Consider the following 26,502-nt stretch of genomic DNA (forward strand, 5'->3'; position numbering starts at 1 on the left):
TAGGCTGTATGTTTGAGAAAGTTTTCCTCTTATGACAAAAGTTAATTTAGCCAGTATGCTAAAACAAAACAAAACAAAACAAAAAAAACCCCTGCCTCCCAGTTTCCTGAGTTAAGTAAAATGATGGTGTAAGAATTTTTTAAATTCAAGGTTTGGTCTGTCTGAATTTTTCTGAGTCATTGATTTAAATGCAGTTACTTAAAAGCATACGGGGAGAAATTCCTTTTACTACTTGTTAGCTCTGATTTAACTTGGTACTTTTGCCTTCCTTAAGTAAAGCATGTTGATGAATTCTACTTTTTGGCTTTAGCTGAAAAAGTTCATTTTCTTCTTGTATGTATTTGGATGGCAGTCACATGTATTCCTCTAGTTTACATGAGATAAATATTACTAACTTTAAAAAGGTGGGTCTTTTCTGGGGGTATGTTGAATTGAAGATGGTGTTCAGGTCAAGACAGTTTCTGGTCTTTTGGCCATTTAATAATCTGAGAATTGCTTTGAAAGGGTAGGTATTTGAGCTCATCATTTAAACAGAGCCTGCATTGTGGTGTGTGGTTATTGGAGGTTGTTGGGGTTTTTATTGGCGTGTTTTCAAAAATATGAGTAGCCCCCTACCTAAATGCCAGAATACAAATTTTAACTAGGCCAGTAGAAGAGGGGATTATTTTCATTTCACATAGCCTCCAGTATTTGAATTTTGTCTGTCTTTGAATGTACCTCTTGGTTAGCGAGAGTTGGACAGTTTTCAATTGTGATGACAGCAGTTAAAAATTCAAATCTGTTCCTTTTCATTGTTGAGTTGTATGCTTAAAGGATGCGTCTGCATTTTCATTCAGCTTTCTGGTCCTTGTCGATTTTTGATGTCTGTTATTCTGCATAAAACTGTGTGGCAGGAGCCAGAACTTTTAAGAATCTTTTTGTTTACAGATGGGGAGACAATAACATTAACATTCATTAACATTCAAAATAAAACATTCTTTTTTTTTTTTTTTCTTTTTTATTGATCATTCTTGGGTGTTTCTCGCAGAGGGGGATTTGGCAGGGTCACAGGACAATAGTGGAGGGAAGGTCAGCAGATAAACAAGTGAACAAAGTTCTCTGGTTTTCCTAGGCAGAGGACCCTGCGGCCTTCCGCAGTGTTTGTGTCCCTGGGTACTTGAGATTAAGGAGTGGTGATGACTCTTAACGAACATGCTGCCTTCAAGCATCTGTTTAACAAAGCACATCTTGCACCGCCCTTAATCCATTCAACCCTGAGTGGATACAGCACATGTTTCAGAGAGCACAGGGTTGGGGGTAAGGTCACAGATCAACAGGATCCCAAGGCAGAAGAATTTTTCTTAGTACAGAACAAAATGAAAAGTCTCCCATGTCTACCTCTTTCTACACAGACACAGCAACCATCCGATTTCTCAATCTTTTCCCCACCTTTCCCCCCTTTCTATTCCACAAAACCGCCATTGTCTTCATGGCCCGTTCTCAATGAGCTGTTGAGTACACCTCCCAGATGGGGTGGTGGCCGGGCAGAGGAGCTCCTCACTTCCCAGTAGGGGCGGCCGGGCAGAAGCGCCCCTCACCTCCCGGACGGGGCGGCTGGCCGGGCGGGGGGCTGACCCCCCCCACCTCCCTCCCGGACGGGGCGGCTGGCCGGGCGGGGGGCTGACCCCCCACCTCCCTCCCGGACAGGGCGGCTGGCCGGGCAGAGGGGCTCCTCACTTCCCAGTAGGGGCGGCCGGGCAGAGGTGCCCCTCACTTCCCCGACGGGGCGGCTGGCCCGGCGGGGGGCTGACCCCCCCACCTCCCTCCCGGAGGGGGCGGCTGGCCGGGCAGAGGGGCTCCTCACTTCCCTGTAGGGGCGGCCGGGCAGAGGCGCCCCTCACCTCCCGGACAGGGCGGCTGGCCGGGCGGGGGGCTGATCCCCCCACCTCCCTCCCGGACGGGGCGGCTGGCCGGGCGGGGGGCTGACCCCCCCACCTCCCTCCCGGACGGGGCGGCTGGCCAGGCAGAGGGGCTCCTCACTTCCCAGAAGGGGCGGCCGGGCAGAGGCGCCCCTCACCTCCCGGATGGGGCGGCTGGCCAGGCGGGGGGCTAACCCCCCCACCTCCCTCCCGGACGGGGCGGCTGGCCAGGCTGGGGGCTGACCCCCCCACCTCCCTCCCAGACAGAGCGGCTGGCCGGGCAGAGGGGCTCCTCACTTCCCAGTAGGGGCGGCCGGGCAGAGGCGCCCCCCCCACCTCCTGGACAGGGCGGCTGGCCGGGCAGGGGGCTGGATCCCCCCACCTCCCTCCCGGACGGGGCGGCTGGCCAGGCGGGGGGCTGATCCCCCCACCTCCCTCCCGGACGGGGCGGCTGGCCGGGCGGGGGGCTGACCCCCCCACCTCCCTCCCGGATGGGGCGGCTGGCCAGGAGGGGGGCTGACCCCCCCACCTCCCTCCCGGACGGGGCGGCTGGCCGGGCAGAGGGGCTCCTCACTTCCCAGTAGGGGCGGCCGGGCAGAGGCACCCCTCGCCTCCCGGACGGGGCGGCTGGCCAGGCGGGGGGCTGACCCCCCCACCTCCCTCCCGGACGAGGCGGCTGGCCGGGCAGAGGGGCTCCTCACTTCCCGGTAGGGGCAGCCGGGCAGAGGTGCCCCTCACCTCCCGGACGGGGCGGCTGGCCAGGCGGGGGGCTGATCCCCCCACCTCCCTCCCAGATGAGGAGGGAGGACGCTCCTCACTTCTCAGACGGGGTGGCTGCCGGGCGGAGGGGCTCCTCACTTCTCAGACGGGGCGGTTGCCAGGCAGAGGGTCTCCTCACTTCTCAGACAGGGCGGCCGGGCAGAGACACTCCTCACATCCCGGACGGGGCGGCAGGGCAGAGGTGCTCCCCACATCTCAGACGATGGGCGGCCGGGCAGAGACGCTCCTCACTTCCCAGATGTGATGGCGGCCGGGAAGAGGCGCTCCTCACTTCCTAGATGGGATGGCGGCCGGGCAGAGACGCTCCTCACTTTCCAGACTGGGCAGCCAGGCAGAGGGGCTCCTCACATCCCAGACGATGGGCAGTCAGGCGGAGACGCTCCTCACTTCCCAGACGGGGTGGCTGCCAGGCAGAGGCTGCAATCTCGGCACTTAGGGAGGCCAAGGCAGGCGGCTGGGAGGTGGTTGTAGCGAGCCGAGATCACGCCACTGCACTCCAGCCTGGGCGCCATTGAGCACTGAGTTAACGAGACTCCGTCTGCAATCCCGGCACCTCGGGAGGCCGAGGCTGGCGGATCACTCGCGGTTAGGAGCTGGAGACCAGCCCAGCTGACACATTGAAACCCCGTCTCCACCAAAAAAATTCGAAAACCAGTCAGGCGTGGCGGCGCACGCCTGCAATCGCAGGCACTCGGCAGGCTGAGGCAGGAGAATCGGGCAGGGAGGTTGCAGTGAGCTGAGATGGCAGCAGTACCGTCCAGCTTCGGCTCGGCATCAGAGGGAGACCGTGGAAAGAGGGGAGAGGGGAGAGGGGAGAGGGGAGACGGGAGACGGGGGAGGGGGGAGGGGAGAGGGGGGAGGGGAGAGGGGAGAGGGGAGACGGGGGAGGGGAGACGGGAGACGGGGGAGGGGGGAGGGGAGAGGGGGGAGGGGAGAGGGGAGAGGGAGCTCTATCTACCACACAGTCCTTCTCTGAATATCCAAAATAAAACATTCTTATACTGATAAGCAGTATGCAGGTTAGCTAGGTTTGGGATACTGATAGATATTTTTTGAGTGTAGTTTACTTCCAAATGTCTTCTAGAATTTATGTTTAATATCTCAAATACCTACACAGAATAGGAATGGCATGCTTATTTATACGTGGGCGTACTCTTGAGTTCTAATGGCAAGCCAGCCTTCAAATTAAGTTGTCTTCCTGGAAAAGAAACCTCTTAGGCAACTGTGAAGGGAGAGGGATAATATAAAAAGGATGGAGTTTAGAAATTTGTCTTTTTGTGGTAAAATCTAGAAACAAAGCATATTAGAATAAGCAGTGTAAATTTTGTACCTTTCAAAAAGATACTGATGTTTTTATCATGAAATAATAAAAACATATTATTGTCTAAAAAAAAAAAAAAAAAAAGCCAAAAAACCCGGCCAGGTGCTATGACTCATGCCTGTAATTCCAGCCTGGCCAACATGGTGAAACACCCCATCTGTACTAAAAGTACAAAAATTAGCCTGGTGTGGTGGCAGGCACATGTAGTCCCAGCTATTCAGGAGGCTGAAGCAGGAGAATCACTGGAACCCAGGAGGCAGAGGTTGCAGTGAGCCGAGATCATGCCACTGCACTCCAGCCTGGGTGATAAAGTAAGACTCTGTCCCCCGCCCCCCCCCCCAAAAAAAAAACAACACACGTACACATAAACCCACAAAAAACACACACATTCCACATTTCTGGTCTTTGCTGCCTGTCTCATTGATTAGTTTTCTGTTGAGTATGTGAGAATAGGAGCTCTTAATTTAAACCTTATTAAAAAAAAACTTTTTGAGAACCTGTTTTTAAAACTACTCCTCTTCGTGGAGATTGATTATTTTGGGTCTTTTTGTCCAAGAAAATGAAATTAAGATTTTATTCTTTGATTGGTATGAGGGAGGAAGGAGAGTCGTCGGTCTAGTGTTAAAGATAAAATTATGTATGTTTAAGAGGGGCAGAAGTCATCACAAGATTATAATTAGGAAAATTTAAGTTTCCATACTTCCAAGGAAGTATGAATTTCTAGAATATCTTTTATTTCCATTTGATTTAGGCATTGCTATTGAAGACACTGATTTGGGGCAAGGTGTCGGGGAGAACAGGAGGAATTGTAGTTAACTTCTTTCCTCTTCACCAGAGGTTAACTGAGAGCAAGAAGCAGGACATGAATGAGTGTGCAAGAATTTGCCTTCTGTTAATTTCCCAAAGGTAGACCTTGGAAATAGTCAAAAGAACAAAAGTCAGGAAACCTTTTTCCGAGGCTGGAGCTAGTCTTTCTGATCTTTCCAAAGCAGTTATAAATATTGAAATACCTCTGGCACTTAGATAAAATGATTCTGCGTGGCTTTAAACTCAGTTAATTTCTAATGCTTGAATGTCTGGATTTTCTGTGATTTCTGAACAACTCAGATTTAAGTATGTCTTTTGTTTTCTGTGAAATTATAAGGGTTTTTTCCTTAGGAGATAGGGAACATTTCTGTTTTTTTATTTTTTTTATTTTTTGAGATGGAATTTCACTCTGTCGCCCAGGCTGGAGTGCAGTGGCGTGATCTCAGCTCACTGCAACCTCCGCCTCCTGGGTTCAAGCAATTCTGCTGCCTCAGCCTCCTGAGTAGCTGGGATTACAGATGCACACCACCATGCCCAGATAATTTTTGTATTTTTAGTAGAGACGGGGTTTCACCATGTTAGTCAGGCCGGTCTCAAACTCCTCACCGCGTGATCTGCCCATCTCAGCCTCCCAGAGTACTGGGATTATAGGCATGGGCCACCACCACGACTGGCTGGGAACATTTCTTTCAGATGGTAAACCTAAATGCTGCCTTATAAAATTAGATTTTAAACTCTTAATTTCTATAGTAAAATAATGCCTACCTTGTGATATTTCATAGAGGACATAGATTCAGAAAATAACTTTACAGATTACTTACAGAACTTCCTTACCATCTTGTTAATGATATATCAGTATATCTGAGTTAAAAGTATAAAGTGGGCCGGGCGCAGTGGCTTAGGCCTGTAATCCTAGCACGTTGGGAGGCCGAGGCAGGTGGATCACGAGGTCAAGAGATCGAGACCATCCTGGCCCACGTGGTGAAACCCCATCTCTACTGAAAATACAAAAATTAGCTGGGCGTGGTGGCATGAGCTTGTAATCTCAGCTACTTGGGAGGCTGAGGCAGGAGAATTGCTTGAACCCAGGAGGCAGAGGTTGCAGTGAGCCAAGATGGCGCCACTGCACTCCAGCCTGGCGATAGAGTGAGACTCAGTCTCAAAAAAAAAGTATAAAGTGAATGTGTTCTGCATGTAGAAGGGAATATAAGGAGCAAATCAGAAGATATACTTTTATATTCATTCTTAAAAATTTAATTTTTACCGTTTTTAGCAGATTGTATGTGATCTTTGGTTTTAATCTCTTCTGGTGCTAAAGATATTATATATGGCTGATATTCCCCTACCCCCTATCTCTTGTATAAGGGTTGAGTTTAAAAGGAAAATGCTTGTAAAATAAGTTATTTAGAAGGGTACCAATGAAATTTGTTAAGGTTGGTTTACTTGCAGTTAATCTTTTCTGAGAACATGGTCAGGGCTGCCTCCTCTTCCCTGTTGAGATGTATAAAGCAATAAGGTGCATGTGAAATGCAACCAGCCTGTTGTCTAAAAATGTTAGTGTGTAATTACTTTGCTTTTCATTTCTCACATTTTTGGGTTTACATCTGGAAACACCACTAAATGAAGACGAGTGATTTTTAAGCATTAATCACTAACCTACTGTTTCAGATTCTGTCTATTGCAGAACTTCTTTTGAAGAATGTATTTAGAACCTTTCCCACATTAAAAAGGTCAATTTATGTAAATGAAAAATAAACAACATACTCTGTACCTCGTATGTAGTTACATACTTACACATGATTGATCTTTTGGTCATTATCTATTGAAACAGAGTTTTCACTTGTTAATAGTGGAAATTATCTTAAGTGTTGCTGGTTCAAGTGATTTATTACAAGTAAAGGTTTTTTTTTTTTTTTTTGAGACAGTCTCTCACTCTATCAAGTGGAGTGTCGTGTAGTGGCTCGATCATGGCTCACTGCAACCTCTGCCTCCTGGGCTGAAGTAATCCGCCCACCTCAGCCTCCTAGTAGCTGGGACTACAAGCATGTGCCACCACGCCCAGCTAATTTTTGTGGGTTTTTTTGTAGATGATGGTTTCATCATGTTGCCGAGGCTGGTCTCGAACTCCTAGGCTGAAGCCATCTACCCGCCTTGAGTAAAGGTTTTTTGGTATAAGAAATGATTATAACTTGGAGTTCAGCTTGGATTCTGACAACTTACTAGATTTTTTTCCCCCTCGGGAGAGGATGGTTGTTTCTTGCTTAGGAAATGATAATATTTTAGCTGCTTATCTGTGCCCCACAGCTGGCAGAGAAATGCAGTATGCTGATCATGAAGTTGCATCTGGAACCCTGAAAACTTCCAGACCTTAATGTTTCCAAAGAGATAGAAAAGACACATAGCTTCTGGTGTGTGTGTGTGTTTTTTTTTTTAAATCATGTTAGTTGGAGGTCTCATTGAACCAGGACAATGACAGAATTTTATATTTATATTTTTTTATCTTTTTCAATGCATGGTCATCAATAGGGAAAAAGTCACACTAGGAGCATTGAGCCCTGTGAGGATATCACACCTGACCCTGGAATGGCAGTTGTGTGAGGGTAGGAACTTTGTTTTGTTCATTGCTGTATTTCTAGTTCCTAGAATAGTGCCCATCACTCAGAAAAACACATTGAATGAACATCCACCACTTACCACAGTAGCTGAATGTAGCCATGCTTTTAACTCTCTCCTCGTCTGTTTTCATTTATAGTTGACTTCAACAACAGAGGTTTTAGAAAACTTGAGCAGGGAGTAAGACTAACCTATAGTAGTTTTACACAGTGGGTTTTGGTTAATGCTCATGATTAATTTATCTTCCCACCATAGAATGGTCTTACCCAACATGCTACAGAATTCTAGTTTCTGATATGTGAAAAGTTAATAGACTTAAGAAAGGAAACACTAACAAGCTGAAAAAAATCACCTAAAATTGTGGCGGTTGTAAATCTACTTCTTAAAATTTTGCACCTCTTGAATTTTTAAAATACTGCCTCTACACTCAAATTTTTCTCTGGATCTGTTTCTTAATATTAAATGCATGTGTAAAAAAATCTATTTTAACATCAGCGAAAGTGAAAAGATTGTTTTAAAATTATTCAGTGTTGCCTTAAGGTTTTGACTCTTAATTATCGTTCATTTGAAAGACAGGACTATGTAGAAAGTATTCTGTTGTTCTTTTGAAGTTAAACTGTATCTCAGCCAAAAAAGTGCTGCTTTAGTCCCCAGTACCCCTCAACATTTTAGGAGGCCTGGCCAGAGCCTCTTAGTTTTCCCTCATGAATTTGGTTCAGACTTACTAGTTTTTGTAGCTGGGGTTCTTTTATTATATAAACGGTACAAATTGGTATGCCTCTTTGCCCTTGTTGAAGCTGATGTGCTAGGTGGCACATCGATGATCACATAAACAGTTCTGTGTAGGTGCTAAATATATCCATTCCTTTTTGGCCTTCTTAGGGCCTCTGTGCCCTTCGTTTTAGTCATTACCTCATTATTTTACAGAAAGGGACTTAGAGTATATTGTGTTAGGTCCCCCTCTCCAGTGAAAGCTGCATGATGATATCCAATACTGTAGTATTTAATAATTTAGTATATTTTTACTCCTTCAGGGTTATCTTTTACAATGGACAAAATCCTGTCCATATGGGACAATATGTGTACCAATATGTGATGGTGAAAGTTTTACCCTCTTATTTCAGATAACTTCCAGAAAGGTGTATTTATTTATACCCCTCTTGGAGATGGAACCTAACAACCCTGCCCACCCCTCTTCCCTGTTTGTCTGTTCGTTAGTGCTTAATGTGTTTAAGCATCTCTTGTTACTTTTAGGTAATTGCTTAGATTTAATGCAACCACATTACATTCTGCTACCTCTACTAATATGTGAATGTTCAAGGTTACCCAAACATAACTACTCTTATTCCTTAAGGTATATACATGACTGGTATCATGGGAAGGTACCTTATGGTACCAGAGAGCTTCTTTCAGACTCACCTCTACTTGGCCCTTTTTTTTTCTTTCAAATGAGTCTTTTTTTTTTTTTTTGTCTCTTAAATTTAAAAGAGACGAGGTCTCACTGTCATCTAGGCTGAGAGTACAGCATTGTAATCATAGCTCGCTGCAACCTCGGACTCCTGGGCTCAAGCAACCTTCCTGCCTCAGCCTCCCGAGTACCTGGGACTACAAATGTGTGCCACCATGGCTGGCTAATTAAAAAATTTTATTTTATTTTATTTTTATTTTTTGTAGAGATGGGGGTATTTCTTTATTGTATAGGCTGGTCTCAAACTTCTGGCTTCAAGCAGTCCTCCCACTTCGGCCTCCCAGAGTGCTAAGATTATAGGCATGAGCCACCACGCCCTGTCTACATGGCCCTTATCTGACAAATAGTCCTAAGAGGCATGAGCAGTTTTTAATTTGCTCGCAATGTTTCACAATGACACACTGTTTCTAACCAAGCAGATGTTTGACTGTGGTTATTGGGAAGAATAGTCTTTGCCAGCATTAAGCCCACCTACCCGAACCTTTTTTGTTGAATCTCTGGTCCATCTCTTGGAAGTTAATCAGCACCTGTGGAAACTTTACACAAACACTTCTGTATTACTGAAGATACCTCATCTTTTTGACAGAATAAATTATCACGTGATTTTTAGAACATGTCAGATAGCTTTTACAGCAGATATAGTGATTTTCCTGAATTAAATCTAGCACCATCAATTCATTCTTGCCCTTCGACTTGACCTGTCTCTTGAACCATTTCTCCCCCAATTTACCTGTTGGACGTACATCTACTTGGGAGGTCACTGTTAAAGCCAGCATGTCATAGCTCGATAACTTCATTGGGATCTACCCTTCATTTCTTAATGATAATATCCTTTTTCTAGTTACCATAAGCCTTAAAATTTTTCAGTTATTTTTGACAACTTGCTCTGCTTCCTTTTTTTCCATTATTTTGTTGGTTGTTGTTGTTGTTGTGACAATCTAGGGTCTTACTTTGTTGGCCAGGCTGGAGTGCAGTGGCACCATTGTGGCTCACTGCAGCCTTGACCTCCCGGGCCCAAGCCATCCTCCCATCTCAGCCTTCTGAGTAGCTAGGACCACAGGTGTGTACTGCTATGCCCAGCTTTTTAAATTTTTATAGAGATGAGGTCTTCCCATGTTGCCTGGACTGGTCTTGAGCTCCTGGCTCCAGTGATCCTCCTGCCTCAGCCTCCCAAAGTGTTGGGATTAGAGGTATGAGTCATTGCACCTGGCCAGACATAATTTTTAAAAAGCAATATAATGTCCTTGCTCTAATAAAAAGGAAAAATAAAAAGGAAAATAATTTGTAATAGTATATATTTCATGCAAATACTCAGGTAGAATTATACTCTTGCAGGAAAAGGTTCTACAGATTTACAAATCCCTCAACTTTCCTGCTGTACTATGTTGTATTTAATACTTAGTTAAGCAACTTAATAGCAAGACTGGTCTTCATACTAAATACTTAATAGCAAGACTGGTCTTCATACTAAATACAGTTCATCTCTGAAGTTGCAAATTATGAGTAGCTATTTTCATTGTCATATAGTGTGTGTGAATAATATGGCCTGAGTTATAAAACATAAAAGTTATTGGGGAGGCAAAAATATTATGTTTAAAATGGTTAAGACACTTCATTGTTGCATATTTAGCTTTCCTTTATGGTTCTTAGTTAATAATGTACCATATTTTACTGACTTTTTTTTTCTTTTCTTTTTTGAGATGGAATCTCACACTGTCGCCAAGGCTGGAGCGCAGTGGCGCAATCTCAGCTCACTGCAACCTCCACCTCCCGGGTTTGAGTGATTCTTGTGCCTCAGCCTCCTGAGTAGCTGGGACTACAGGTGTGCCCCACCACACCCAGCTAATTTTTGTATTTTTAGTAGAGCTGGGGTTTCGCTGTGTTGGCCAGGCTGGTCTTGAACTCTTGACCTCAGGTGATCCACCCACCTTGGCCTCCCAAAGTGCTGGGATTACAGGCATGAGCCACCGCGCCTGGCCTTGACTTCTTAATTTCAGAGTTTTGATATTCTGAGCAATCTTGTTCATTTATGTGACTCCATGTCATTTAAACAGCTCAAATGGATGAGTCGTGTTTGCACAGCTTTAGAGAAATTGTCACAAAGGAACAGGTCGATTAGATGTTTTGTCTCTGTAAAGTTCAGATTGTTGCCTACTGGTGACAAGAATTCTTTGTTTTTGTTTTGTTTTTTTGAGACAGAGTCTCACTTTATTGCCCAGGCTGGAGTGCAGTGGCGTGATCTCGGCTCACTGAAACCTCCACGTCTTGTGTTCAAGTAATTGTCCTGCCTCAGCCTCCTGAATAGCTGGGATCACAGGCTCATGCCACCACACCCAGCTAATTTTTGTATTTTTAGTAGAGACGGGGTTTTGCCATGTTCACCAGGCTGGTCTCTAACTCCTGACCTCAAGTGATCCGCCTGCCTCGGCCTCCCAAAGTGCTGGGATTACAGGTGTGAGCTACCGTGCCTGGCTGAATTGTTTGTTTTTCTACCATATTCTCCTTACCCTTTTTCTTAAACAAAAGGACAGATCCCTTGATAGAAGCCAATTATGTGTACAAAACACCTTAAACTAAGTCCAAGCCTGGAGTGTCTGTGATCTTTTTAGTTTTGTAAAGTACCTGTTCCTGTATTGGCAACGATTTACCCAAGAAGCCACCAGAAATGATGCTTGCTTGACTGAGAAAAACTTAAATAAGCCTCTCTGTGGGGTTTGAAAAGCTCTGTTCTCTACAGTTCTGCAATTTCTGAAGGCATGCTAAGGCTTGACTGGGTCTGTTCTGTGCAGTTATAAACATTCTAAAATCTGTGGTTGACTAAATACTCCATGTTGCACCAATTTAAAAATCTCATTGTCATAGCATTATGACTGGTAGAGAAAGGTCTTGTGGGGAGATCTAAGTGGCTTAACTTGATTCTTAGGATATTTGTCATTATAAAATAACTGTTTTTTCTTTTGCAGACTTCCTTGTGAAACCTCCTAGTAGAAAAAGTTCTTGGGACAAACTTCATTTGGTAAGTTTGTTTCTCCCCTCCTGCCACCCCCGCCCCCCTCCAATACTCTCTCTCTGCTGTTTCGAGGCAAGGAAAAATTAATTTACAGGTTGATTTTTGGGGATCTGTTTGTCAATGTCCATGATTATTTAGATGAGTTTTTCTATGTTCACTTTAATGTCCTTACACGTGATTTTTTTTTTTTTTTCCACTAGGTCTCATACCAGGTCACTTTTTCTATATATAATTGCACTGTAATAGTGTACTGGAAAACTTGTATTTAAGTTGAGATTTTGAGTTGCAGCACTAATCATTTGTCTAAAATAAATAGATGTTATCAATCTCCAGTTGTTTTTATTTATTTATTTATTGATATATTTTTTGAGACAGTCTTGCTGTGTTTCCCAGGCTGGAGTACAGTTAGGTGATTATAGCTCACTGCAGCCTTGAACCCCTGGGCTACAGCAGTCCTCCTGCCTCAGCCTCCCAGTTGCTGGGACTACAGGTGTGTGCCATCAGGCCTGGCTAGTTTGGAAACTTTTTTTGTAGAGACAGGATCTCGTTCTGTTGCCCAGGCTGATATAGTTCTTTTAAATTCAAACTTGCTTCTTGTTTTGAGTTTTCTTAAATTGGTATATATCTATATGAAAAATAAGACCTCTTATTACTAGAGTTAGTTCAGCAGTTCCCCCTTACCTTCTTTTGCTTTCCAAGGTTCAGTGATCCAAGGTCCAAAAGTACTAAAATATCAAGAGAGCGAGAAAGAGAGACACTACACATTCATATGACTTTCATTATAGTGTATTGTTGCTTGTTCTGTTTTGTTATTAGTTGTTGTTAATCTGTCACTGTTTCTAATTTATAAAGTAAACTTTATCATAGGTACATATGTAGAGGAAAAACTATATATATATATATATATATATATATATATATATATATATATATATATATATAGTTTTCAGTACTACCTGTAGTTTCAGGGATCCACAGGGGGTCTTGGAACATGTTCCCCGAGGATAAGGCAGGGGATTACTGTAGTGCAAATATGAATTTTAATGAGAAAAACAAGTTCTGAAAAATTTGCGAGTTCTTTCTCCAGTGTGGCTACTAAACCTTGTCCTTTTTCATAAAATGTCCTTTTCATAGACCTTTGTGTGTCTCTTACTAGGTAAATCTTTATTAGTGCCTCTTGTTTCTGCCACCTGTTTAGGGAACTGTAGTACAGTTTTATTAGAAGACAAGTTATTGCCTTGGTTTTAAGTTCCTAAATCCAGATCATTTCCTTGTTCAGGAACTGTTGCCTTGCTATTGCCTCTAGAACAAGTATCAAACTCCTTAGCATAACATTTCAGGTTCTTTACAGGTAGGCTTCAAACAGCTTGTCACCTGTTTTCTCTGTGTACCAAGTTCATCTCTTGTAGCCACACCGACCTACCTCCTGTCTCTCAAATACTCTCCAAGGTGCTTTTTTGTCTTACTCTGCCGCCATGCCATTCCTGCTCCCCTCTTGTCTCAGTGGCTCAAAATTTGGCTGGTTCAGTTATTAAAAGCTTGAGTCTTCCAGAAAGTCTTCCTTAAGTGCCCAGCTCAGAATCTCTTTCTCTGCTTTTTGCATTACCATGGAATTAAATTTCTGTATCTCTTAACATACTCTTGTCTTATTAGTTATATTTGTCGGTCACCCCCACAGGATTGGGAATGCCCTTGAAGGCAAGAACTATATTGATATTTGAATTGTCAGTTCATAGAAACACTCCTAGATTCCCGGGATACCAATGCCTTCTCAGTATAAATTCTTCTTGACTAGGATTTTTGTTTTGGTAAGAATAGGGGAGGAGAATAGATTGGTTTTAGTAGAGATTGGTCAGCATAGTCTTGTTGATTTAGGTTACTGTTTTTTCCCCACTTTTCTGTATAGTGGAGGATCATAGGGTATATATAATCTGTGCCCTTGTAGTCCAAGTTGCTCCGTGTATTACTTGAGGTATTCTTTGCAAGTATAAGTTTTAGTTTTTGATAAGGAATTGAGTAATTTCTCTTTAACAGGTGCCTGAAAGATGAGATTCCATGTTCAGTAGGAAGATTAAATGTTGGTTTGCTTCTGTAAAGATTTCTGAGAAGTCATATCATGGGGTGGTACTGATGATGGAGCTGAGAGAAGCATGCAGGTTCCAGCTGTCAAATTCTCATATATTAAGGAAAGAAAGGTTATTTCACCTTCAGGCTTGGAATAGGAATCTTAATCTTCATTTAGCCAGGGGGGTGGGGGAGTGTTGCAGATTAGATCTGTAGTGAAGGAAATGTAATCCTTTTTATTTTATTTACGTATTTATTTTTGAGACAGAGTCTTGTTCTGTCACCCAGGCTGGAGTGTGGTGGCGCGACCTCGGCTCACTGCAGCCTCCACCTGCTGGGTTCAAGCAATTCTCCTGCCTCAGCTTCCTGAGTAGCTGGGATTACAGGCATGCTCCACCACTCCTGGCTAATTTTTGTGTTTTTAGTAGAGACGGGGTTTCACTATGTTGGCCAGGCTGGTCTCGAACTCCTGATTTCCAGTGATCCATCTGTCTCAGACTCCCAAAGTGCTGGGATTACAGATGTGTGCCACTGTGCTGGCCAGAAACGTAATAACATATTACTTGGCTCTGTAGCATTTAATATTTGTATTGCCATAATAATGTAAATTTGTAAAAGTGTTATTTTTTTATTTTTTATTTTTTTTGACACAAGGTCTCACTCTTGCCCATGTTGGAATGCAGTGGTGTGATCATGGGTCACTGCAGCCTCGATCTCCTGGGCTCAAGTGATCCTCCCACCTCAGCCTCCTGAGTAGGTGGGACTACGGGCATGTACCACCTTGCTAGGCTAATTTGTTTTTATTTTTATTTTTGTGGAGACTAGGGTCTCATTATGTTGCTCAGGCTGGTCTTGAACTCCTGGGCCCAAGTGATCCTCCTGCCTCAGCCTCTCATAGTGTTGGTCTTACAGGTGTGAGCCGCTGCCCCTGGCCACGTTCTTATCTGAAGAAGCATGATCTAGGTTTGAAGAGAAAGATGTAAATATATTTAATTTTGATGCCAGGAAACATACTGTTTAATTAATATGTGCCCCAGATTAAAGGAGACTAAAGAGATATAAAAATAGCTTCAATATATGATCCCAGACTAGATCCTTTACCAAAGGGGGGAATATTGCTGTGAAGGATAAAGGGTGTGATTGGATTCATTGACAAAATTGGAATAGATATGGTAGATTATTATATCAGTGTGAAATTTTCTGAAATTGAAACTAGAACTGTGGTTATATGAGAGATTATCTTTCTTAGGAAATACATACTGAAGTAGTAAGAATTAAAGAGATATTTGTATGCAAACCTCTTTTAAATGGTTCAAAAAAAATGCACGTGCATATGCGCGAACAAAAAAGGAGACAGTGTTGGAAACTGTCCTATCCAAATTCTCTGTAATGAAACATTTAATGAAGTACAGTCTTTATAACCATGTGTTGTCATATGTATGAATACATGTACATACTAATTTAAAAAGTGCTTATTACATGCCAGTAACTATTCTAAGCATGTTATATGCATTATATCTTAATTCTCACAACTCTTTGATGCAATGATTGTTCTCCTTGTTTTCTCGATGAAGAAACTGAGGCTCAGAGAGGTAGTCTGATTTGCTCTCAAGGTCATAGAGTTAGTATATGGCAGCCCTGAGGGCCATTGCTTTACATTCCTGATTGTTTTTTCTTGAGGCTATTATCTTAACACTCTGAATTTAAATGAAAACCTTTCATTAAAACTTATTTTGAGTTTTCTGTTTAAAAGCTTTTTTTGTAGAAAAATTTGTTATCCTAATTGCAAATGTTTTAAAAGTTTAAAAACTGAAAGTCGCTGCTCCCACTCTCTTCCCTAGGAAGGTAGATTGTTAACCATTATATAGTTTTTTGTATATGTATAAACATACTTTGGAATTAATACAGACAATGCTTAGGCATATTTTTATTTTAACTTTTAAAATTACAGAACATTGAAAACTTATGGCAAGTTGATAAATATGTGTTTTTTTTTTAAATAAACAGAAGAGTATGTAGTCTTTGGCAATAATAACCCCTCTGCAACCCTTCCCCCAAATTTATATGCTTTTACCTAGTATATTCATTTTTAAGAATAATTAGGGCTACAGAAATAGCGACTTGTGCATAGATATGGATAAGGGTGGTTGTTGCGGCTTTTTTGGTGGCAATGGAAAAATGGAAACAACCTAAATGTCTCACTAATTGATGGATGGTTAAGTTATGATACATTGGGGTATAATGGAATAATGAACTGCCATATGTATATACTGACATAGGAGGGATTCGTTATATTAATTAAAGAATATATACTGAAGAAACTACAGTATGGCTACCCCACCCCACCCATTTTGGGGGTAGATAATGTGTGTCTGTGTACACTCATGTGCCACATAATGTTTTGGTTAGCAGCAGACCCAAGATACGTTGGTAGTCTCATGAGATTAAAATGGAACTGAAAAATAACTATCACCTAGTGGAGTTGTAGTTGTCATAATGTCTTGGTACAATTACTTTTTAAAAATAAACTTAGTGTAGCCTAGTTGTGTAGTGTTTATAAAGTCTGTAGAAGTGTACAGTAATGTCCTAGGCCTTCACACATTCACTCACTACTCACTGACATACCCAGAGCAACTTCCAGTCCTACAAGCACCATTCATGGTAAGTGTTGTCCTATACAAGTGTACCATTTTAATCTTTTGTATCATTTTTACTGTATCTTCTCTGTTTATGTATGTTTAGATATACAAATAGGGAGCACTGTGTTACAGTTGCCTACAGTATTCAGTACAGTAACATGCTGTGCAGGTTTGTAGCCTAGGAACAACAGGCTATACCATATAGCCTAGGTGTGTAGTAGACTGTCCCATCTAGGTTTGTATAAATACCTCTGTGATGTTTGCACAACAGCTAAATCTGCTAATGATGCATTTCTCAAAACATGTCTCCATCGTTAAGCGAAGCTTGACTGTATGTGCATAGAGAACTGTCTGGATAGACTTATGAAATAGTTAACAGTTGCTATATTTACATGTAGATGAACTAAAGGGCAGTAAGGAGTGAAAAGCGAACTTCTGCTTACCAATTTTTTTTAAATAAGTTTAACTCAGATATATTAATAACATAAAATTCACATACTATACAATTCACCCATTTAAAGTGTACAGTTCAGTGGCTCAGTATATTCACGAAGTTGTGTAGCCATCACCACAGTCCATTTTAGGACCTTTTCCTCACCTCAGAAACTTCAGGCCAGGTGTGGTGGCTAATGACTGTAATCCCAGCAGTTTGGGAGGCCAAGGTGAGAGGATTGTTTGAGGTTGGGAATTCGAGACCAGCCTGGACAACATGGTGTGAGTCTCCCCTTTTCCCCCCACAAAAATAAAAATAGCCGGGTGTGGTGGCTTGCACCTGTGGTCCTGGCTACTCTGGAGGCTGAGGCAGGAAGATCGCTGGAGCCCAGGAGGTTGAGGCTGCCGTGAACCATGATCCTGTGATTACAGCACTGCAACTCCAGCCTGGGCAGCAGAGCAAGACCCTGCCTCCAAAACAAAACAGAACTTCGTAGCTGTCAACCTCTCTTACCGTCGGTCTTTCCCAGCTCCTGGCACCCACTAATCTGCTTTCTAAGATTTTCCTGTTCTGGACATTTCATATAAATGATATCATAACAATATGTGGTCTTTTGTGACTCGCTTCATCATTTAGCCTAATGTTTTTAAGGTTCATTCACGTTGAAGCATGTATCAGTACTTCATTCCTTTCTCTCTTTTTTCTTTTCTTTTTTTTTTTTGAGACAGGGTCTCACTCTGTTGCCTAGGCTTCTGGTGTGCCATGGCATGAAGATCTGGGCTCACTGAAACCTCGCCACTGCATCCTGGGCTCAAGTGATCCTCCCACTTTCAGCATCCCGAGTAACTGGGACTACAGGCACATGCCAGCACGTCCAGCTAGTTTTTGTATTTTTTATCTTTTTTTCTTTTATTATTATTTTATAGAGATGGGGTTTTGCCATGTTGCCCGGGCTGGTCCCGAACTCCAGGCCTTGAGTGATCCACCTCCCTGGACTTCCCAAAGTGTTGGGATTACAGGCATGAGCCACCATGCCTGGCTCAATTTTTGTGTTTTTTGTAGAGGTGGGGTTTCACCATATTGCCCAGGCTGGTCTCAAACACCTGGGTAAAAGCAGTGTGCTGACTACATCTTTTCAAAGTGTTGGGATTATAGGCATGAGCCACTGTGTCTGGCCACTTAATTCCTTTTTTTTTTTTTTTTTTTTTGAGACGAGTCTCGCTCTGTCACCAGGCTGGAGTGCAATGGTGCGATCTCGGCTCACTGCAACCTCTGTCTCCCGGGTTCAAGCAATTCTCCTGCGTCAGCCTCCCAAGTAGCTGGGACTATAGGCATGCACTGCCATGCCCAGCTAATTTTTGTACTTTTAGTAGAGATGGGGTTTCACCGTTGGCCGGGATGGTCTCGATCTCTTGACCTTGTGATCTGCCCTCTTCAGCCTCCCAAAATGCTGGGATTACAGGTGTGAGCCACTGTGCCCAGCCCACTTAATTCCTTTCTATGGCCAAATAATTTTCCATTGTTTAGATATGCCACATTCTGTTTATTCATCCATCTGTTGATGGACATTTGGTTTCAGTGAGTCGAGATCTTCACGCCACTGCACACCAGTAGCCTGGGTGAGAGTGAGACCCTGTAGTGGAAAAAAAAAAAGGAATGAAGTACTAATACGTGCTTCAAAATAGCCCATCCCACCTTTGGGCTATTTTGAATAAATCTACTATAAACATGTATTTACAAGATTTTACATGGACATGTTTTTGTTTTCTTGGATATATACCTAGGAGTAAGACTGTTGAGTCAAATGGTAACTCTGTGTTTAATTGAGCAACTGCCAGGCTATTTTTCAAAGAGGCTGCACTATTTTACATTCTCACTAGCAGAGTATGAGGTTACTTGTTTACTTTTTACATCTGTATCTTATTTACTGAGTGTATGCATTACTAATATAACTAATTTTAAGAAGTATTACACTGCTTATCAGACTAACAGTAATGACTCAATTTCTTCCTTTTGTACTGTTGGTATAACTACCACTGTGGGGTTCACATTTTGCAAGTCAGGTGCTATAATGAACCCTGAATATTTCCTAAGGATTGGTCACATCTGCGATTTGTAGTGTTTTTTGTTTGTTTGTTGTTTTACATAATACCCAGAGTGGTCTAATGCTCTTTCTAGTTTTAAAAGGAACCTTTAGCAAGTACTTGATTCTGATTGGTTGCACAGTTTCCAGTGATCTTGGCTTTTTCTTATGGATTTGGAATTCCTATAGCAGTTTTAACTTTTCTCAGATACTTAAAGCAGCACCTCTTACTTTGAACTATTTTAACCATTTCTTGTCTCCTCTGGACTGTAAATTATTTAATCTCCCTTTGCTGCCACATCTAGGCCTCTACCTAAACCTGTGAGTTACACACCAGGATATCTTCCACATACTTAGGCTTTTATCCGTACTGCCTCCCTTCTAAATCAAGCCACTAGTCTCTTACTGTAATTGTCTCCTGGTTCTCTTCTTTATTCTTTTTCTCTTTTAATCCATTCACCCCACATCAACCAGGGTGATCTTAAAATCAAATCATGTCACTGTGCTATTTAAAACCTGTCAATGGATCCCTGTTGTATTTGGACTGTATTTTAAACTTACTACTATTCACATGATCTTTTCCTTTACATTTCTCCAACTTCAAGTTGTGCCACTCTTCTTTCTGATTCAGTACAGTTTAGCTACAATGGTTTCCTCCTTTTAGTTCTTCAAAATTATCAAGGTCTTTCCTGTCTGAGGAACACATGCACTTCCATATATTAGAAACTGGCCTTGCCCCACCAAGTAGTCTTTTCTGATCACTTTATCTAAAGTAGGTCTTCGGTACCCCCAAACCCCAGTCCCTGTCTCAGCATCCCATTTGTTTCCTTTATCACATTTAGCACAATTTGTAATTATTACCATCTTTGTCTGTCTTCTGCGATGGTATATAAGTTGTATTAATGCAGAGCTAACAGTGTCATACTGTCTAACACATACTAGATTATTGGTAAATTTTGACTGACTGCAGTGCAGAAAGAACATCATTTTACAGAATCTATTTGGTATAGAAATGAAAGGCCTTATTTCTGGGTGAAGACTATGTTTAAATTGAGACTTTTAATGCCGAGTGGCAAATCTTTGTCTTGGTATTTCTGTACTCATTAAAAAATTAGAGTAGGCCAGGTGTGGTGGCTCACGCACTTTGGGAGGCCAAGGCAGGCAGATCACTTGAGGCCAGAAATTTGAGACCAGCCTGATCAACATGGTGAAACCCTGTCTCTACTAAAAATACAAAAATTAGCCAGGCATGGTGGCATATGCCTGTAATCCCAGCTACTTGAGAGGCTGAGACACCAGAATCACTTGAATCCGGGAGGCAGAGGTTGCAGTGAGCTGAGATCGCACCACTGCACTCCAGCCTGAGCGATAGAGCGAGACTCTGTCTCAAAAACAAAACAAAACAAAACAGATTAGATTTGACTGGGAAGATAGCTTATGTGTATATATATATATATATATAATGTGACTGCAGATTGAGAGTTTATTTTGTAATTGGAATTTGATTTCTAGTTCAGTGTCACTACAGATGAGTACATTTTAGTTGGGACATCCGGGATGCTCGTGAGAGTTTTTCTCTAAATTTCTCTGAAAAAAATCTGAAAGACATAACAGTGCATATTGATAGGCTTACTGTATAAACAGTGGTTTCATGAGAGATAAAACTTTGACTCTTTAAATTAATTTTTCAATAACTGGAGGTTTTGAGGTAGAATTGCCATTATGGTTAAAAAAACTTTATGTGAAAATTTCAAATATATAAAAGTAGAGAAAATAGTTTAATAAATCTCCATTAACTTATCTCACTGGTCTTCAAAAGTTACCAACTCATGACCCATCTTGTTTCAGAGGTACTCCTACTCATTCTGCCTACTCCTTGGTATATAACTTTATGTATTTTATAGTTAAAAGATAAATTCTTTTTAAAAACCCATCACCACACACAAAAACCTATAACCACAGTAACATTGTCAATTATATAGAAAATTAATAACTCCTTAATATCATCAGATATTTAGTATGTGGTCAGATTTCCCTAATAGATGTCTCAGCTTATACTTTGAATAAGGATCCAAATAAGATCTATATATTGCAGTTGGTTGACATGGTCACTTAAGTGTCTCTTAATTCTGTAGGTTTCCCTTCTATGTCGATCTTTTGTCTTGCTATTTAAAGAATAGGGGTTATTTTCCTGTAGTTTTCCATAGACTAGATTATTATTTGCATCTTGTATTTCATTAGCAGTTGTAAAATAGTATTATCAAATTCTTTTCTCTGTATATTAGGTAGAATTCTTCCCTCATCAACTACTTCATTCTATACTAGTTCATTTTGTCTAAGAAAGGCAGGATAGATACTTGATTCTTTCCCCTTACTTGCTAGTTTTCAAAAATAAAAGGTTAGTTCCTTAACATCTTCCACTGGTGACCTGTAGGGGTGTGCGTGCGTGTGTGTGTGTGTGTGTGTGTGTGTCTGTGTCTGTGTCCGTCTGTCTGTCTGTCTCTGTGTGTGTGTGAGAGAGAGAATGTTTCTTTATGAACTCATATTTAAACATCCTGAAACCCAATCCATTGCATTTAACCATTTTGCTCAAATTGTTTCATTTTTAGCTAGTGAGTCTCTTCAAATTGACTCCCAATTATTTCTGACTTACCCTCAGTAGTCTTTTATATGTTTCTTACATTCCAGTTTAATATGATGTTTCAGAATCAAATTGTACATTTTCTGTTCTAGACCTGGAATTGGTTATATTTTTTCTCAGGTGCCCCATCTTCTTTTGAAGTGGGAATTAGTCTTTAGGGACCATAGTCTAGGGGCTTAGAATGCTCATTGCTGCTGGGTTGATACTGTAACTTTTTTGCAGCGTTTATTTTTATCTTATGAAGAGTTTGATTATATTGTTACTCTTCACCTCTATTGTGTGTGTGTGTGTGTGTGTGTGCACGTGCGCGCGCATGTTTTTTAGAGACAAGGTCTTGCTCTGTCACTCAGGCTGGAGTGCAGTAGCATAATCATAGCTCACTGCAGCCTTGAACTCCTGAGCTCAAGGGATCCTCCCGCATCAGCCTCCCAAGTAGCTAGGACTACAGGTGTGCACAACCACCTAATTTTTTTTTTTTTTTTCAGTAGAGACAGTCTTGCTATGTTGCCCAGGCTGGCGTTGAACTCTTGGGCTCAAGCTGTCTTCCTGTCCTGGCCTCCCAAATTGCTAGGATTATAAGAGTGAGCCACTGCACATGGCTTCTGTATTTTTTTTTTTTTTTGAGCTATAAGTCATATCACATAAAATCCACCCTTTTAAAGTATACAATTCAGTGGTTTTTAGTATAGTCATAAAGCTGTAGAACCATTACCATTACCTAATTCCGAACATTTCATCACCCTGCAAAGGTACCTTGTACCCATTAGCAGTCACTCCCTATTCTTCCCTCAACCTGGCTCCTGGCAACCACTAATCTACTTTCTGTCTCTGTGGATTTACCTTTTCTGGACATCTCATACAAATGGAATCACACAGTATATGGCCCTTTGTGCCCCAGGTTCTCTCACTTAGCATAATGTTTTCATCTATGTGTGTCATATATCAGTATTTTATTCCATTTTATTGCTGGATAACTCCATTATATATACTGTGTGTGTGTGTATTTTTTGTTTGTTTATCCATTCACATTTTGTTTGTCCATTCATTGATTGATGCATATTTGGGTTGTTTGCACTTTTGGCCATCATGAATAATGCTGTTACGAAAATTTGTGTACAAGTTTTTATGTGGACATACATTTTCAGTTCTCTTAGGTATATACCCAGGAGTGGAACTGATGGGACATATGATGACTCTACAACTTTTTTGGGAACTGCCAAACTTTTCCTCAGAGGTTGTACCACTTTACATTCCTGCCGGCAGTGTATGGGGGTTTCACCTTCACATTCCACCTACATCTGACATTAGTATCTTCCTCACTGGAGTTATATTTTGTTATTTAATAGTTTTGCAAAATGCATTAAATTCACTTCCATTTAAATTGTTTAAGATACAGCAGTTTGAATGTGTCTATGATGCTATCTTTAGAAATTTTATTCTAAAACACAAATATCTTTTGTGTAATATTAGGACAGTTTTTTAAAAGTAATTCAGTATGTTTCTTTTTTGAAAAGGTTCTTTATAACAGTATCCAGTTCTTTTAATAAGTTCATACCCTCAAATTTTCTCTGCCTTTGCCCTTCTCCTTTTTAATTCCAATAAGTGCCTTTTTGCACATCTTTACCCTCCTATCTAAAGTAGCACTTCTGTTACACCATCACCAAACTCTGCTTTATTTTCTTTGCAGCAGTTGCCTACTGCCTAACATTAGTTATCTGTTTCTTTGTTTCTAATGAGAAAGACCAACAATAAAATCAAGTTCCATGAATTTCTGTTCACAGTGGTGTCCCCAAAGTCTACAACAGTGCATGGAGTGTAGAAAATATTGAATAAATATTTATTGAAAAGAATGAATAAATGAGATAATTTTACGTTAGTTTCAGTTCTTGAGCTAGGCCAAATCACAAAAGTTTGGCTTGGTTTGAAGAGTGGTTAAGAATGATGACTCCAACTTGGTCTGTTACTGAACCATAAGGTTCTTCCTCATCCTTCCAGCCTTTAAGAAATGGTGCACCCAAAACCCCTGTCCTTAGTCATCTTAGCCTCTCCATTTATACTTGCTCCTGCATTTGGCTTTAATGCCATTCACACACTGATGTCTCCCACATTTATGTTTATATCTCTAGGCTCCATCTTCTTGATCTCTAGTCTGGTTTAACTAGCACTTTACTTGGCATCTTTGTTTGGATATGTGATAGGTTTTCAAACATAATGTGTCTAAAATGGAAACTTTAATTTTCTTGTTCCTTGTCCGTTGAGCTGTCTCTGCATGGCACGAGAAGAATAGATTTTTCTTACAATGCTCTTCATCAATAAATAGAAAATCCTTGCTTCCGGTTGCTGACACAAAAAGCTTGACTTCTCTTTTTCTATCCTATTTAATTAATCCACTCAAATCCTATGGGCAGTATTTTCAAAGTATATCCAGAATCAGTAACATCCCACCACTTCTATCTCTACTACCTTTTCATTGCTATATTGTCTCTTGCTGGGGTTAATGACACTTTCTAATTGGTCTTCTTTTGCCCCTTACCCCCCAGTAGCCTTGACTGTTCTCTACCCAACAGCCAAAATGATTCTTTTTTTTGTTTTTTTTTTTTGAGACTGAGTCTCACACTGTCACCTGGGCTGGATGTGCAATGGTGTGATCTCGGCTCACTGCAACCTCTGCCTCCCAGGTTCACGTTATTCTCCTGTCTTAGCCTCCCGAGTAGCTGGGACTACAGGCACACACCCCCATGCCCTGCTAATTTTTTGTATTTTTAGTAGAGATGGGGTTTCACTATGTTGGCCAGGCTGGTCTCGAACTCCTGACCTCGTGATCTGCCTGCCTTGGCCTCCCAAAATGCTGGGATTACAGGCGTGAGCCACCACACCCGGCCAAAATGATTCTTTAAAGTAAGTCATCTCCTACCACTCCTCTGCTCAAAATGCCTCAACACAATCTGGGCCTTGCTATTGCTTTTATGTTCTCTTGTTCCCTTGCTTACATTGCCCTTAAAAGAGTTTTATGCTGCACATTGAAGCCCAAACTCCCTGAAATATCCTGTGTTACAGAAGCTTAGCAAACTAGAAATGTTGGTTTTGCATGAGACTGTTCAAAGAAAAGAGCAACTTACTTACTCTTTGTATAAGCCTATTTTTGGGTTTCTAGTTGGATATTCTTTCCCCCTTTTTTGTTCTTATAAAACCAGGTAAAGGTATTAGTACAGATTGTAAATTTTTAGAAGAGCATAGAATATTTGGGTAATAAGGCAAATTTATTTTTCCTATTTTGCTCGTAAGTCAGTTTGGTTTCCTCAGATGGGGGATCCATTTTGAATTTAGAGATAACCACAAAAACATCCTAAAATACTACAAGGATAATGATTTTGCATTTGCAGGTTGATGTTATTTATTTTTTTGAGACAGAGTCTTGCTCTGTTGCCCAGACTAGAGTGCAGTGGTATAATCACAGCATACTACAGCCCCAACCTTCCAGGCTCAGTTGATCCTCCCACCTCAGCCTCCTGAGTAACTGGGACTACAGGCATGTGCTGCCATGACCAGCTTTTTTTTTTTTTTTTTTTTTTGAGACAGAGTTTCACTCTCTTGCCCAGGCTGGTCTCGAACTTCTGAGCTCAGGCCATCTGCTTCAGCCTTCGAAAGTGCTGGGATTATAGGCATAAGCCATCTTGCCTGGCCTGTAGGTTGATTTTAATTGTTGCTTTATTCATCCAAGTTTTATGATATTTTTTGTTTTACTACGAACATTAAGAATGTTATTAGCCTTTGATACTGTTTTTGCAGTAACAGGTTAACACTAACAGGACTTTTACAAAGGAACTGTCAAATTGTGATTTGACTAGTGGGAATTGGCTGGGTAATAATCAACTTTTTCTTGGCTGACTCTGATCAGCTTCTTAGGCCTGTGTATATACAATACCTTTATGAGGATATGGCCGATTAGGGGAAAAACTATTGCCAATTTTGCCTCCCCTCCTCTCTTTTTTCTTCTTCCCCCCCCTTCCCCCCCACCCCCAGACCTCACCATAAGGGAAAGAAGAGAGCCTTGTTGGACACTGAAGAAGGGACGGGGATTTCTCCTCCTAATCTGGGCCTCTTGTCATGGTAAGTACAAGGAAATAAGAGTAAAAACAAACAAACAAACAAAAAAACAAAAACCTGTGTCCTGACAATTAAGTGAACACTAATAAATTCATACTTACCCATTTTTGTTTTTGTAAGAAATTATTTATTTTTCTTTCCCAGATCTCTTGTGTCTTTTCTTTTCTTGTTTACTTAGTAGTAATAATTAGAGTACTCCAATATACAGAGCAGTTTCATTTCTATTAACTTTAATCCTGTGAGCTAGATGTTGTCTCTTATTTTTCAGTCAGCAAGTAAATGGAATCAAGACTAAAACATACAGTTCTTGGACTCCAGGTTTTTAATTCCTTTTCTAGGAAGTAGCGTGTAGTGAAAACTGTGTGTGTGTGGTTGTGTGTAGACAAATTGTAAGATGGTAATCTGCATATTTACTTAAAAATTTTTTTAAATTGACAAATTACATATATATTGTGTACAGCATAATGTTTTGAAATATATATATACCTTGTGGAATGGCTAAATCAAGCTGATTAACATATGTATTACTTCACATAGTATATATGCTTTATGAATTTATAGAAGCAATTCCCTACCTTCCCTGTTTTGTCTCTTTAAGGCAGTATTTTGATCCCATAGTAGGTGGAGCAGCCCTGCAC

The 26,502-nt window shown here is 41.4% G+C and overlaps 1 protein-coding gene across 5 annotated transcripts in view; it reads left to right on the forward strand.

The window, feature by feature from the left end:
* MTMR3 (myotubularin related protein 3) overlaps positions 1–26,502 on the forward strand; it is a 147,015-nt gene that overhangs the window by 64,312 nt on the left and 56,201 nt on the right. For 4 of the 5 annotated variants that reach the window (XM_008964400.4, XM_003812008.5, XM_003812010.5 and 1 more), the window contains exons 2-3: positions 11,851–11,903; positions 25,781–25,867. In XM_008964400.4, coding sequence (XP_008962648.3) covers positions 25,865–25,867 — 3 coding nt within the window. In that variant the 5' untranslated portion in view covers positions 11,851–11,903; positions 25,781–25,864. The remainder of the gene's footprint in view (positions 1–11,850; positions 11,904–25,780; positions 25,868–26,502) is intronic. The other variant, XM_055105929.2, reaches the window with a different exon arrangement.

This window comes from Pan paniscus, chromosome 23, assembly GCF_029289425.2.
Source record: "Pan paniscus chromosome 23, NHGRI_mPanPan1-v2.0_pri, whole genome shotgun sequence".
Classification (NCBI taxonomy): domain Eukaryota; kingdom Metazoa; phylum Chordata; class Mammalia; order Primates; family Hominidae; genus Pan; species Pan paniscus.